The sequence below is a fragment of the Apiotrichum porosum genome (genome assembly GCF_003942205.1).
Source record: "Apiotrichum porosum strain DSM 27194 chromosome Unknown scaffold_16, whole genome shotgun sequence".
In the NCBI taxonomy this organism is placed as follows: Eukaryota; Fungi; Basidiomycota; class Tremellomycetes; order Trichosporonales; family Trichosporonaceae; genus Apiotrichum; species Apiotrichum porosum.
Genome location: NW_021167123.1, coordinates 133,112 through 145,901, shown reverse-complemented (window position 1 = coordinate 145,901; position 12,790 = coordinate 133,112). Strand labels below are relative to the sequence as shown.

Sequence of the window (12,790 nt, the reverse complement as noted above, 5' to 3'; positions counted from 1 at the left end):
CAGAAACCATCAACGCCGCCTGAATCCTCTCTCACCTTCGCTCGACGCGTCGGAGCGCGCCGCTGACAAACTTGCCAGCCACCGTCAGCTTCCCTCAGGTCCCTCTTTCAAGCATGTCGCGCCCTTCGCCAGCAGCGTCGGACGACGCGGCTTCAGGCGGCCTGATATGGACCCCGCACGGCCCTGTGCTTCGCATGGAGGACGCGGTCGTAGAGACTGTGTGAGTTGACATCACTGGTTCACCCTCACCTCTTACCTCACTAACATGTTCTCCAGTGTCACACACACGACCCGCACCACTACGTCGTTTGCTCCCATTCCGCTGCCCCGTATTCCTGTTCCCGAGTCAATCCCTGTTCCGCACCACCTTGCGTTAAAGGACGAGTACCCACTGGCCGCCGAGCCAACGCCCGAGGACCTCAAGTACCTCGCGCTCAACCTCGGCGGCCACCGTGTTCTCGTCCAGGAAGATGGCAGAGTGATGCCCGAAGACGGAAATATCCCTGGCGAGACATGTGGACCCGGCTGGACAAGATCGCTGCCGAGCACCAGCGACCATGAGCGCGTCGGGCTCGCTGGATTTCTTGCCAACACGGCTACTACCACGACAACAACAACAACGTCTGCAAAGGGCAAGGAGCGCAAGAGACCACATGAGTTTAGTCGACCTACCACCTCTGGCGGTAGGACAGACGATGACGAGGAGATGAAGCCGTCGTCGTCGTTGGCGGGATTTCTTCGCGCCAGGTCACCGCCGAGGAAGAAGGCTCGCGCCAGCGACGCTGCCTTGTTGGACCGCGCTATGATGACCAGTCCCACTACAAGTGACGAGATGGCCGAGTCGAGCGCTGTCGTCGCCTCCTCTACTGTGCCACAGCAGGCGTCTCTGGGCTCGGGTCTCGAGATGGCCGCCCTCTTCTCCCTGCCCGCCATTGTCCAGCACTTTGATCAGCTGCCCGACAAGATTCAGCAGCATGTGCTCATGCACCTGTTCAGGAGGTCACGCATGCCGACTATCCAGCGCATCTCTGCCTTTGCGTCCACGGCCCTCAAGCGTGACTTTGTCGGTTCGCTGCCGCACGAGGTCGCAATTCAAATCCTGCGCAAAGTGGACGCAAAGAGTCTTGCAACCGCAGCCCGTGTGAGCCGCAAGTGGCGCAAGATGATCGATAGCGAGCGGTCCGTGTGGCGCACTCGTCTTGTCCAGCAGGGACTGTGGTACGGCCATGGTGTCGAAGAGGAAGAGGAGAAACGTATCAAGAGCCGCTGGGAGATACTCGAATGGAAGGCTCGCCATCCACGCGTGACCAAGGCTGGTACACCAAGTGACGACGAACCCATGCTCCCCCTGTCCGAACCCATGCTCCAGGCTGCCGAGGACCGCCCCACGGCCCTCAAGCATGTCTACCGCCGGCGTCACGTGAGCAACCGCAACTGGCTGCACCGTAAGCCGCAACATACGTCGTTTGCCGGTCACGGCATCAGTGTCGTCACCTGCGTCCAGTTTGACGAGGAGAAGATTGTGTCGGCATCAGACGACCACTCGATCAATATCTACTGCACGAAGACTGGCCAGCTCAAGAAGCGTCTCGATGGACACGAGGGTGGTGTCTGGGCGCTAGAGTACAAGGGCGACACGCTGGTGAGCGGCTCTACGGACAGGACAGTACGCGTGTGGGACCTGGAGTCTTTGCAGCAGACACACGTCTTCTTCGGCCACACCTCCACCGTCCGCTGTCTGCAGATTGTCGAGCCAGTCTTTGACGAGGCGACCGGCGAGTACCAGCCCCCATACCCCATGGTCGTGACGGGCTCGCGTGACGCCAGCCTGCGTGTCTGGAAGCTCCCCAAGAAGGGCGAGCCAGCGTACATGTCCCTCTCTCCGACTCCTGGCACTGACATACACGCCCCACCTGAACAAAACCCTTATCACGTCCACCACCTCGAAGGCCACTCCGAGGCCGTCCGCGCCTTGGCTGTTCACGGCCGTATCTGCGTCTCTGGCTCGTACGACAAGACTGTCCGCGTGTGGGATATCGTCAAGGGCACGTGTATCCACGTTCTCTACGGCCACGAGCATAAGGGTGAGTTTGTAAGCCTCTACGTATAGCTTACGCCAGTCTACTCTATTGTTTACGATCGATTCCGTAACCGCTGCGCTTCGGGGTCGATGGACAACACGGTCAAGGTCTGGGACATCGCCACGGGTACCTGCCTGCATACGCTCACCGGCCACACGTCGCTCGTTGGTCTCCTGGGTGCCTCACCAAGCTACTACGTGTCAGCTGCTGCGGACGCCTCCTTACGTGTCTGGGACGCTGAGACACACGAGCTGAAGCACGTCCTCGCCAGCCACGCCGCGGCTATCACATGCTTCCAACACGACGAGACCAAGGTCGTCTCCGGCAGCGACGGCACGCTGAAGCTCTGGGATATCCGCACCGGTACCAACGTGCGCGACCTCATTACGGGTATCAGCAGCGTGTGGCAAGTGGCATTCCACGGCAGCCTCCTCGTCGCCGCCTCTAATCGTGGCGGCAGCACTGTCTTTGACGTGTTCGACTTTGGCGCCGATCCCGATCCATCGGGTATCGACGACGAACGCCTCGACACCCTCCGCCGCAAGCCATGGGAGAGGGGGAACCCTAGGGAACCCCAGACATACCAGTGCGACGACGACGACATGGACCGCGGCGTCCTCTCCGACTCGCTTGACCTCGAAGACGCGTGGACCGCAGACAGCACCGGCGTCTCGCCCGACACGGCGGAGCGATTGCGCACCTTGGACGTGCGCACTGGCCGTGACACTGTACCCTCGTCCCAGAGCCAAAGGAGGCTGCGCAAGGTGCACGGCCTGCGTGAGCAGCGGACCTCTGACGAGAGCCTCGGCGCAGCCAGTACGTCAACGGCGGTCTCTGGACCCTCTGGGCGTCGCCTGTACCTCCCCCTAGACATGGCCTCAGCCTTGCGCGGTTCAGACCACCAGAACTCGTGGTTTGACGATTCGAAAGAGGAGGAAGAGGAAATCGAGGAGCAGGCCGAGGGAGACGAGATGGCCTCGGGGTCGGGGTCGGGGTCGGGCTCTGGATCCGGGTTTGCGGCTTCGGCTTCTGGATCTGGCTCGGGTGAGGGCGACGACGAGGCGATGGAGGACCTCGAGTAATGTTCGAGGAGGTATGGTGGCTTGGGCGAGAGGTAGATGGGTGCCGCGGGGGAGATCAGTGCGTGTCATACAGCAATTTGTTGCATCATAGTAGTGTCGTGACGTAGTGAGTGAGCAGTTCCAGGGAGAGCGAGTGGCATTTGTCTGTTGGGAACAATTATTGTTGACAGAGCCGTCTGGACCGACCTCGGCGTAGTCCACTTGTCCGGCACGATAACCCGCCAACGCAGCCTGGCAGCTGACAGGTGCGGGATATGCGCCGCGCTAGCATGAAGCAAACCGGGTCAAGCGAGTTCATGAAGTCACCGGAGGGTGGCCAATACCCAACCCTAAATGCGTAACCACATGCTCTCTTGTCGTTTATCGCTTCTAGCCCAACCTTCTTCTGACCGCGGCAACCTCGGCGCAATCGACTGACGTCACGCAACATCTCATCTTCTGTGTGGTTTGTTTCATGTCGCACTGCTCGTCAACGACACAGTGCCAAAGGCCGCAGGGTTGGGAAGCATGCGGGTCAGACTGTGTGGCATGCCGCGACATCCAAACCGCGGAACGAAGCCATCGTTGATTAGGTTTGTGGGGCATAGCTAGCTCGAATTAATCCACACTGATCCGTTAACGACTTGACACTAGTCAAAGGGACACCACTAGATGCGCCGATTTCGCCGTGCTCGTCATCGGGCACAAGTGTGACGAGAGTGGCTGAAGTCACTCGGAGATGTATGTATGTATAAAAGCTATAAAAGCCAACAGGCGAGGAAGGCATGGTCTTCTCCGGACAGCTTGCAACACGGTCAACATGCTCTTCAACGTCCTTGCAAGTCTCCTGGCTACATCTACTGCTGTTGAAGCGCAGTACCCCGGTAACGCCCCATCTGCTTCTTACACCCTCCCCAACAAGCCAGCGAACGGATGGGAGACTGTGTCGAGCAAGTTCTGGTTTGACCCCAACTCAATCCGTGCTTCGGGCTACTACGCGGCCGCTCAGTGGTGGTTCAGCGACAACACCGACGTGTTCTACTTTGGCCTCCAGCCTATGGGCAAGAACGACTCAATGGCCAACCTGGGACAGAACGGTCTTGCCATCTTCTCTTGCTTTGGCAAGGGCGTGAACGTTGTGGACTCGGAGCTCTGCTATGGTTCGGCCGATGGTGGGGATGGCGTGAGTTGCAGGCTCAACGTCAACCTCGACTTTGGCCATTGGTATGAGATCATCGCGAGCCTGGTCGACATCGACGCTACAGGCCGCCGGACATGGAACGGAACGTTGGTAGACGACCAAGGCACCCCAACCCACATAGGTTCGTGGTCGACCGACCCGTCGTTCGGCGCCATCAAGGGCGATGTCGCTCAATGGTTCGAGTTTTACTCTTTCAACGGTCAAGAAGCCATCCCATATTCCCAAAAGGAGTGTCAGTTCTACACGTCGGTTCACTTCGGACTTCCTACCGGCTACCCGCACGGCCCCAGTGGGCCTGCCGTCCAAGCGGGCCCTCACACTGGGGTTGGTAAACTCATCATCGGCGACAAGTGCGCCGTCGCAGCCAACACACCCAACCAAAAAGAGTCATTCGGTGCCGACGGCTCGGTCACCATCACTGGCGGCTTCCTTCCCGGAAGCAACGACAACGTCCCCCTCCCCTGAGTTAGTTATATACAATGGGACACGGAAGCCGTGATCACCAAAGGTAGACGATGTGGTAGTAAAAGTGGTTACTGGTCGACCTGGCCTTTAAGAAATATGAATACTATGGGGCTCGACAGATTCCTGGTTGGTGTCGCAGTTAATGATGTCTTGAAAAGTAATGGTTAGCCCTGGCTTGCATCATCGACAAGCTGGAGCCGGCAGTGTATCGTGCTGCAGCATCATCGCCAGAGGGCAGTCATTGAAATGTGTGCCACGGTCTCGAAGTTGCCGGTGCCCCGGCCCGATATGTGTGCCTTAAGTGACCGGCGGCAAGGACACGGTTGCTCACAATAACGTCCGGCTTTCCACCGAACACTGTTGCTCATCTCATCCTAGCCCCACAGCAACACGATGGCCATCACCCCGTCCCACCCCGACAGCCCAGAGGAGGTCATCGCCCCTTTCGACCTCGCCAGCGTGCCCGAGGAGGCCGCCGACGCCATCCCAGAAGCTGAGCACCTCCCGCCTGCTGAGCGCAACCCTGCTGTTGCCGCCGACATCCTTGCCTTGCCCCGTGTCGTGCTAGGATGTGCGACGTTTGGGTATGGTGTGTATGCGGATGAGGCATTGGTGAAGAGTACTATGCCTCTGCGCGTCGTACGCGCTGCGCTGCGTGCTGGCGTCAATGCGTTTGATACTGGTGAGTTTAGGGGCGTGGTGGGGCGCGAAGACGACGACCGTGTAGGGTGTAGTAACGGTTCCCTCCTTCTGCTGGTCCACTACGCCAACGGAACTGCACAATACACACCGTCGAGATTGAGATAGAGTGCTTAACTCGCAGCGCCCCACTACCACCCCTCGGAAGTCATCCTGGGTGAGGCTCTCTACGCTCTCCGCGACGAGTTCCCCCGTGAGAGCTACAGCATCATCACCAAGACGGCCAAGTTTGGACCACAGGTCTCCAACCACCACTACGACCCCGAGGTGGTTCGCAAGAGCGTTGAGAGGAGCCTGAAGCGTTTCAAGACGGACTATCTTGACGTTGTTTGTGAGTGGTGTCAATGACCAGCGTCTTGCCTTCGGCTGACGCGATCCCCTTTTGAATGTGCTCTCTTCGAACCGCCCTCGTTCAACTCCTAGACCTCCACGATGTCGAGTTCGTCGTCTCCAAGCCGTTCCCGTCTCCAGCTGGAGCCCACCTTGATGCTCTCGGGCCCAAGGCCGCCGAGTGGGGTCTCGAACCGCCGTACGTCTCGCACGGCAAGGGCGATGACTCGATCCTCGCATGTCTCGCTGTCCTGCGCGAGTACCAGTCCCGCGGCGTCATCAAGCGCGTGGGCATTGCGGGTTTCCCTCTCCCCGTCCTCCTTCGCCTCTCGCTCCTTGAGCTGGCCGCAACGGGCAAGCCGATCGACGTTGTCCAGAGCTACTCGCACCAGACCGTCCTGTGCAGCACCCTCGGCGACGGCTTCCTCCGCGCACTCACCGAGGACGCCAAGGTGCCCCAAGTGATGAACGCTGCCCCACTCTCGATGGGTATCCTTACCGCCGGCGGTGGTCCGTCCTGGCACCCGGCCAAGAAGGTCTCCGCTCTGTACGAGGCCATTCGCGAGGCTGTCGTCCTCGCAAAGGAGAAGGGATCGACCATCGAAGCTGTCGCCTGCGGGTTTGGATACAAGGACCTGCGCCAGGACAACGGGGCCCCTGTCCCCGTCGTGGTCGGCTGTACCAACCTGGATCAACTGCACCAGACTCTCCAGACGTATGCCGAGGTCAATGGCCACGGTGCCCTTCAGCCAGAGCGCATCGAGGCCGAAAAGGCCGTACTGGAGCTGTTCAAGGAGCGCGGCGTGCACAATGTTAGCTGGCAGAGCCCTGCTCCCGACTCGCTCGGATAGGCCACGAGTGGTTTTAGGTCTTGAAGCAGCGTAGCAGCTGCATAGAATATGGGAGGAGGCTGTTGAGTACGAGTAGTCTAATGTGGCGCGACTGTATGTGACCCCTGCCCGACAGCTGCATGCCACAGTGACCTTGGGTATTGAGAAACGTCTTACGGGAAAAGATGACCGCTCACCGCTTCCATAGTGTGTATTCCAGGTTGCTGGACGTCGCCTATGCCACGCGCGGTGCAGCAACGGCGGGCCCGGTCATCTCCGTCTGATGTCTCAAGAACATGTTGCAGTTGACGCCACGTGAAGCAGCTGACAGGATACCGCGCTCACCTTACACGTCCACCAGTACTCCGTAAATAGGTTCCAGGTGGTCCTGTTCACATGACCACCAGACTCCATGCCACCAAGTCTCATGCCGCACAAATGATGGTAGATACCCAAATTGACTGGTGGGCACGGTGGCTTGAGCCCGCAGACGCGGTCTTTGACCACCACTTCACCACTCTGTGCCGCAGTGGTAAAACAAGTACATACAACACGAGTCTCCTCACTGCAATCATCGTCTCGTTCCACGCCCATACACCTCCCGCTCCAGCGTGGGCCAGGTACCCCTCACCGCAGTCCAGAGCCACTTGAGCATCGTCTCCTGGGGCAGGAACTGGCCGACGAGGCGGGAATATGTTCGGTAGACTGGGTACTGGATGTCAGCTGAATGGGAACGAGGACTAAGCTAACCTTGCGTGTGGTAATCCACTCGGTGAGCGCCGTGCTCGCACAGAATAGGATGCTCAGCTAAATGTCTGTCAGTTCCATCGGATCCCACCTGGGAACTCACGGCGAACGCTGGGGCTAGCATTTCCGGCACTGCACCGCTGCCAATCACGGCAAACAGCCCCAAGATTACCCAGAACGTCTGTTCAGAGGCAAAGTTTGGATGCCGGGAGTATGCGTGCAGTCCACGAGTTGGGAAGCCAGGATAGAACGCCAGCGGGACAGGGACCGGCGATGGTGTCCGCTGTGGAAGGCTGTTCCGAGCCGAGGCCGCCTTGGCTGCTGCCGCAGCGTCCATGTCCACGTGTTTGGCGGATTGAAATGCATACATTGCGTTGTCTGAGGCGCGCTCAATCGCGAGGACCAGGAGCGCAGCGAGGGTCAGGACCAGGTCGCCGGCATGCAGGACAGGTGTGTCTGGTGGGGTGACGTTGAAACGGGCTGGAAGGAGCCAGGAGATTGTTGAGAAGGGAATGGCCAGGCCATGGGCTGGGAGCAACGAGACGGGCTGTAGCAGAGCAGCGACGGGGAGCGAGAGGCTGAAGAGAAGCAAGGGTTGGGCTACAGCCACCACCAGAAGGTGTATCAGCTGGAAGAGGGGTGGCAGGAGGAGGCGGCGGACCTGGGTGTAGCGGTAGTCTTCCGAGTTGCTGGACGTCAGCTAGTTCATTCGCGCCCTAGCTTACAGCTCGTAAAGCCCTCTCCTGGCGGTGTGACATGTGAGACGAACGGACCAGATTGCCTGAGATCAGCTAAACAGTCCGCGATAACGAGAGCTCAAGCTCACCTGAAGGCAAAGCACGACCACGAGTCGCGGGATACACGCTCCATAGGCGTTCCCGCCGTCATTGACGACAACCCATGCCAGAACACTGCTGGAGCACAGGACAGGCCACGACGTCCAAATGCGGTCGACCCATGAGACGTTGCCACTCACGAGACCCAGCACATAGACTGCTGGGATGAGTGCCAGAGTCGCTGCCAGTGGGAGATGACGTGCATCGTCGGAATATGCCAGGAGAGCCTGCGGAGAAGACGAGCTGCGGAGGGCATCCGGGAGTGTCCGGAAGGGCGGTGGAAGGTCAGAGACGTACCGCACAAGTGCGGCCTTGTATACACTCATGGTGACTACAGTGGGTGGGTAGGTGAGTGGCAAAGCGTGAATGGGTGGTTGGAAGAGATCGACAGGGAGCGTGACGCAATTACGGCTGGTGGATCCTCCGCGGGTGGAGGTTGTCAACAACCGAAAGGAAACGTGACAGTCACATGTCGGCTCACTAGATATTTCTACAGTGCACACCCCATACGCTCACCTCCTTCACGAGCAGCCTCTGAGCACCTCCATGCAGACGTGAGCTCACTCAAGACCTCTATTCGGATATACATGCCCAATGGACACTATGACTCACGGATATACATCGACATCGCCGGTCGCGTGGCCAAATGGTACGGCGTCTGACTACGACTCTACAGCTGTTTATCAGGAGATCGCGGGTTCGATCCCCGTCGTGACCTTTTTGGAGTCCTCTGGGGGGTCGTGGAGGTGCAGAGGGTGCTGGAAGAGGGACATGGGATGCTGGAAGAAGCTGGTGATGAGGTGAAAGTGCCGACGGAGGTTAAGGTTCGTGTTTTTGACTAGAGACTCAGGTGTAGCTTTGGACTTCACGCTGTGGCGGTTAACTTGCCTTGCGTATTGTATTACGAAACTGCTGTGGAAGAGTTGTCTGTACATGTCTGTACACGTCCCGGAATAAGCAGACAGGCGAGCCAGATTAGATGCCCTGCCTTGCGGGGGGGGTGTTCTGACCGATTCGCTAGGCAGTACCAGTGCGTATTACCAAACTCGTCCCAAGCCCTGGTGCTTCTCTTGTCCTTTGCTCTCAGTGCAACATCGCAGACTGCCGGTGCAACAGTGGAACATCGGTCAATCCTCTGCAATACCACCGGTAGCTTCTGACGGAGCGCCGATCACCCCAGACGGCGATCACTGTGGCACCATCACATCACCTCATGTTTTCTCTGCCACTCTTGGACATTTCCAGTCGTCCCTCCTCTGTCTCTACACCCAGAGTCCTCAAACCTAGACCATTCGATAGCCTATCACCAGGGCTCTCAGTTTATGCCAGAATATTGTCACTTCACCGGAGCATTCACGTATAACGTCGGGGAATAGGTGGATCGTCTCCAAACTCGAATTTTCGGGATCCTCAGCTCGGTATGGTGCTCGGGAGAACCAGACATCAAAGACCCCGTGGCGTAATGGTAGCGCGTGAGATTCCAACTGGAATGTGTCGAGCAGTAGCTCGTACGTTTCCTCAAGGTTGTCCGTTCGATTCGGGCCGGGGTCGATCAGCAGTGATCATCATCTTTTGCTTCTCCAGCATCGCTCCGCGAGCGAAGCAGAGTCGTGCACACCATGTGCACATCTTTTGCCTTTAACGGTAGCATTCAGAAGCTAGGAAGCATAGACTGCCGTGGATCTAGAAGTGCGAAACAAGGTCTCTGCCGACCAATCCGCCCCCGCCCCCGAGGTCGGGGACGGGGTTGGACCAGTGGCGCGGCGCGGCGTCACCGGCTACCCTACAGCCCGGGGCCACGCTTTCCCCAGATACTAAACGCCTTGGACTGACGCATGGTTTGTGTTCTTCCCCAGTGACTGACTCACTTACCTCAAGAACTCGCGAGCAACAATGGGCGACGTTGTCACAAACCCTATTGACTGGCCTAGCCTGAGGCGCGTCAAGCCCGACCCGTCGGCGCCAACGACCCCCAGTCAGCCGTTCCGCTCTCTGTACGGCGCAGTCGCGACGGCAGGCACTATCGCGGCCCTCCCGCCCGTGGTCGTCCTGACCATGATCAAGCACAAGATCTACGGCCCACCCACGGGCGCGCGCGGTTGGATGCCCATGCGCGCCGAGGTGTTCATGCGCGTGGTCCAGCTGGTTCTGTGCCGTTTCGTTTGGGCTATGCCTGGAGTGGACCGCAAGGAATGGGACCTTCACGCCATTCCTGACGGTGTCGAATGCAAGCAGGTCACGATTCAGCCTGCGCGTGCCCCGCGTACTGGGTTTGCTGTGTGCGACGCGGTCGAGGGCGTCGCGCGCCCCGGCTTTATCCTGTCGCCCAAGGACGCCGAGGCCAAGGGCTGGGACAAGGCTCTCCCCGGAGAGAAGGCGATTCTGTACTTTGTCGGCGGGTGAGTGGCCTACTACTGCATGGAACAACAAAAGGCTAATGCGACAGAGGATACGCCTTTGGACACCCGCTTGAGCGCCCGTTTGCCGGCCGGATGGCCAAGAAGTTTGGTGTTCGCGTCCTGGGTATGTACACATCACACAAAGCCTTGTCTGTTTACTGACACGTCCTAGCTGTCAACTACCGCAAGGTTTTGAACAGCTCGCAAGCTTTCCCCGCGCCCCTCCTCGACGCCCTCGCTGGCTGGGAGTACCTGACCAACAACCTCGGGTTTGAGGCCTCCAACATCACCATCAGCGGTGAGAGTGCAGGCGGAAACCTCTCTCTCCTCTTGACCCGTTACCTCGCCGACCTCGACACCCCCCTGCCTGGCGCGCTGGCTCTATCGTCGCCCTGGTGCGACATGGGCCCCGACAGCCACAAGCGCAACTCTATGACTGCAAACTACTTTAGCGACTACCTGCCCTGGTTTGGTGCCAAGGCCGCGCGCTCCGCTGCCCGCCACTACGCCCATGAAGCCCGCAGGACTGCCTACTTTGCACCCGTGCACGCTACCAAGGAGGAATGGGCACACCTCAAGGACGTCAACGTCTACGTCCAAGCTGGCTCGGGCGAGATCTTGGTCGACGAGATCCGTATCACTGTCAAGAACATGCGCAGCGCCGGGGTGGAGGTTGCGTACGTCGAAGAGCCGGGAGGCGTGCACATTGCTCCCTCGTTTGTGCTCTCTGGGTCCGAGGCGTGGCACCAGTGGAGAGACGATGTTGGCCCGCTTGTCAAGGGCACGACCGCTGAGGTGAAGGGCTGGCCGGTGGTGCGGCCTAGCTGGGCGGAGGCGAACGAGGGGTTGCTCCAGTAGACGTTTATGTAGGTTGTAGTTGAGGGAATGAAGTGAGTTGTTCAGTAGCGCCAAGACGTCTTGTGATTCGCAACATGCCCGCGACTACATCTTCTTCTGTCATGCCCGCCGATGAGCAATAGCAACGCTACCGCGGTAGCTATCTCACATGTCAACTCCTAGGGTTCAGACAGTTCTACTGTCAGCAGCTAACTCAAATTCAAGAACCTACTTGATCACAACCTTGACCCAGCCATCGTCAGCGGACCCCATCGTTTCGGCAAGTGGGGTATAAACACTGATCCGCAGCCCATCGAAGTTTTTGCAACGGAATGGGTTCATTCCCTCGGCAAGCTGCAAGCCAGACAACCTGGCCACATTGCGCTTCCCATCAGCAACATTTCTTCTAAACGAACGTACCATGGCAGTGTCGAGGTCCTCGTCCAAATCCGTTGCTGACGTGACATTGTCGCCGGTAGTGGTATTCCAAAACAGGCGTGTGGGACCGTGGCTACCGTACCAGTTCAACACGCCCTCGACTGGTCAAAGTCAGCGCAAAGAAAGTACACAACTGGGAGATGACTTGCCGAGCTTGATCTCCGGCTTGGCAGTCGGCTCCTCTCCAGTGAGGACCATGACTTTGATTCCCTTGTCCTTTCCTCCCCAGGCATCATTGATAGTGACCTCGACGTCAAGAAGACTGTCGTCGTTGAGGTTCTTGAAGACGAATGGCGGTCTTGTGGAATCGGTTTCCACCACAAACGTGTCGTGTAGAACGCAGAAGGCGTGCTGGCCGTCAGCTACAGGTTCGCAGTGGGGCGTGAGCGTACCATGACGTTCATCACCCGCTGTCGTCCAGAGACTCTGATGCTGTCGCCATTCAGCCCACAATGGATACCGTCCTTGTCGTGGCTCAAAAGGAGAATATCTTCGACGTAGGAGGCCTCCACGGCCACGCTGTCCTGGTCATCGTCGTCGTCGCCAGACAGTTCCTCGTCAGAGCCGACGTCCCGCGACTCGGTATTCCACCACCCCGGCGGGCCATTGTTGGACGACCCGCGCGCCGTTTGCTTGGGGCGTGAGCCATAGATGCGGTTGGTGGGAGTAGCACCGTTTCCAGCGGCTCGGGTGGAGGACGTATCGCGGATTGCTGGCATTATGCGAATGGGTGATGGGACAACGCAGCAACGCACCACGGGAGGTGGACCTTGAGAGTGGAGGTTGTCCAGTCAACCCATCTATTGCTTCCGGTCCCACGTCAGTGGCACCAGCGTGTCCCGACTACTTCGGCATGCATACCGCCC

General features: G+C 58.7%; 6 protein-coding genes and 2 non-coding genes across 8 annotated transcripts; 6 read left to right on the top strand and 2 right to left on the bottom strand.

The window, feature by feature from the left end:
- Nucleotides 1–113: 113 nt before the first annotated feature.
- Nucleotides 114–3,163, top strand: CDC4 (SCF ubiquitin ligase complex subunit cdc4; the record flags this gene model as incomplete). Its single annotated transcript, XM_028619047.1, has 3 exons — nt 114–220; nt 277–2,084; nt 2,121–3,163. 3 exons carry the CDS (start codon nt 114–116, stop codon nt 3,161–3,163), a joined length of 2,958 nt encoding a protein of 985 aa, XP_028472543.1.
- A 799-nt stretch (nt 3,164–3,962) lies between these two features.
- Nucleotides 3,963–4,808, top strand: EHS24_003358 (uncharacterized protein; the record flags this gene model as incomplete). The annotated part of the gene is made up of 1 exon (XM_028619046.1): nt 3,963–4,808. One exon carries the CDS (start codon nt 3,963–3,965, stop codon nt 4,806–4,808), a length of 846 nt encoding a protein of 281 aa, XP_028472542.1.
- A 393-nt stretch (nt 4,809–5,201) lies between these two features.
- EHS24_003357 (uncharacterized protein) lies at nt 5,202–6,688 on the top strand (the record flags this gene model as incomplete). The annotated part of the gene is made up of 3 exons (XM_028619045.1): nt 5,202–5,490; nt 5,632–5,838; nt 5,931–6,688. 3 exons carry the CDS (start codon nt 5,202–5,204, stop codon nt 6,686–6,688), a joined length of 1,254 nt encoding a protein of 417 aa, XP_028472541.1.
- A 550-nt stretch (nt 6,689–7,238) lies between these two features.
- EHS24_003356 (uncharacterized protein) lies at nt 7,239–8,576 on the bottom strand (the record flags this gene model as incomplete). Its single annotated transcript, XM_028619044.1, has 5 exons — nt 7,239–7,379; nt 7,418–7,474; nt 7,518–8,103; nt 8,140–8,195; nt 8,241–8,576. 5 exons carry the CDS (start codon nt 8,574–8,576, stop codon nt 7,239–7,241), a joined length of 1,176 nt encoding a protein of 391 aa, XP_028472540.1.
- Nucleotides 8,577–8,882: 306 nt separating this feature from the next.
- On the top strand, nt 8,883–8,968 carry EHS24_003355. The gene has a single exon. It is a non-coding gene; the product is annotated as a tRNA-Arg (tRNA).
- A 730-nt stretch (nt 8,969–9,698) lies between these two features.
- Nucleotides 9,699–9,801, top strand: EHS24_003354. Its single transcript has one exon. It is a non-coding gene; the product is annotated as a tRNA-Trp (tRNA).
- A 342-nt stretch (nt 9,802–10,143) lies between these two features.
- On the top strand, nt 10,144–11,507 carry EHS24_003353 (uncharacterized protein; the record flags this gene model as incomplete). The annotated part of the gene is made up of 3 exons (XM_028619043.1): nt 10,144–10,649; nt 10,697–10,773; nt 10,822–11,507. 3 exons carry the CDS (start codon nt 10,144–10,146, stop codon nt 11,505–11,507), a joined length of 1,269 nt encoding a protein of 422 aa, XP_028472539.1.
- Nucleotides 11,508–11,672: 165 nt separating this feature from the next.
- On the bottom strand, nt 11,673–12,643 carry EHS24_003352 (uncharacterized protein; the record flags this gene model as incomplete). Its single annotated transcript, XM_028619042.1, has 5 exons — nt 11,673–11,682; nt 11,719–11,870; nt 11,907–11,997; nt 12,070–12,286; nt 12,376–12,643. 5 exons carry the CDS (start codon nt 12,641–12,643, stop codon nt 11,673–11,675), a joined length of 738 nt encoding a protein of 245 aa, XP_028472538.1.
- Nucleotides 12,644–12,790: the final 147 nt, after the last annotated feature.